This window comes from Aptenodytes forsteri, unplaced genomic scaffold (genome assembly GCF_000699145.1).
Source record: "Aptenodytes forsteri isolate BGI_AS27 unplaced genomic scaffold, ASM69914v1 Scaffold25, whole genome shotgun sequence".
Lineage (NCBI taxonomy): Eukaryota > Metazoa > Chordata > Aves > Sphenisciformes > Spheniscidae > Aptenodytes > Aptenodytes forsteri.
Window position 1 is genome coordinate 52,144 of NW_008796180.1, and position 748 is coordinate 52,891.

The 748-nt window shown below is 73.1% G+C and overlaps 1 protein-coding gene across 1 annotated transcript in view; it reads left to right on the forward strand.

Moving 5' to 3' along the window:
• The first annotated feature begins 315 nt into the window (after positions 1-315).
• CDK5RAP3 (CDK5 regulatory subunit associated protein 3) overlaps positions 316-748 on the forward strand; it is a 35,950-nt gene continuing 35,517 nt past the window's right edge. The window contains exon 1 of the mRNA XM_009287781.1: positions 316-406. Within this exon, the coding sequence (XP_009286056.1) occupies positions 316-406 (91 nt within the window). The remainder of the gene's footprint in view (positions 407-748) is intronic.

Genomic DNA, 748 nt, shown 5'->3' on the forward strand with positions numbered 1-748 from the left:
GGGTCAGCTCCGGCACGGCGTTCCGCGGTCGGCTCTCCCATTCCGGGAGCAGGGAGCGATTCCCAGATGCCAGCGGGAATACGGCCCCCTCCTGGGAAGCCCGGAGCCCTCCACGGTCCCCGTGGAGGCAGCTCGGGGCGTGGGGGGGGGGGGAATTCGCGGGGTTGTTCCCTCGGGACAGGGAAGCGTCATGTCCCCTGGTTTGGGGGCGACTGCTGGCGAGGACGTGGCGTCGGTGGCTCTGCCCGCGGCCACGCAGCCCCTCGGGCCGGGGAGACGAGCGGGGGGTCCCCCGGTCTGGCCCCCGCAGGAGTGATGGGCAAGGAGGGGATCGGGGCTGTCGGGCTCGGGGCAGAGCTGGGTGAACGATGGGCTCCGGTGGTCCACGGCAAGCGACTGAGCTGGGGCGAGTGTCCTCATCCCGGCACGAACCAGTCAGCCCCGGGGGGCTCCCCCTGCCCGCGGGGGGCTGGGAGGGACGGGCCGCGCCTGGCTCCGCTCCCCGGTTCTCCCTCTGCCCCTGGGGTGCCACGAGCCTGGGGCGGGGGGGTGGCTCCCTCTGCCCCTGGGGTGCCACAAGCCTGGGGCGGGGGGGTGGCTGAGATTAAACAGGGTCCTTGCTTCTCCCTTAAATAAACTCCCGTCCGAGTCCTTTCTCCTTCCGAAGCCCCGTGGTCCGGTGTCCCCGGGAGGGACGGAGCTGAGCCGGCCTGGGCAGCCGGTGGCGGCGGGCGGGGGGGGGCAACCC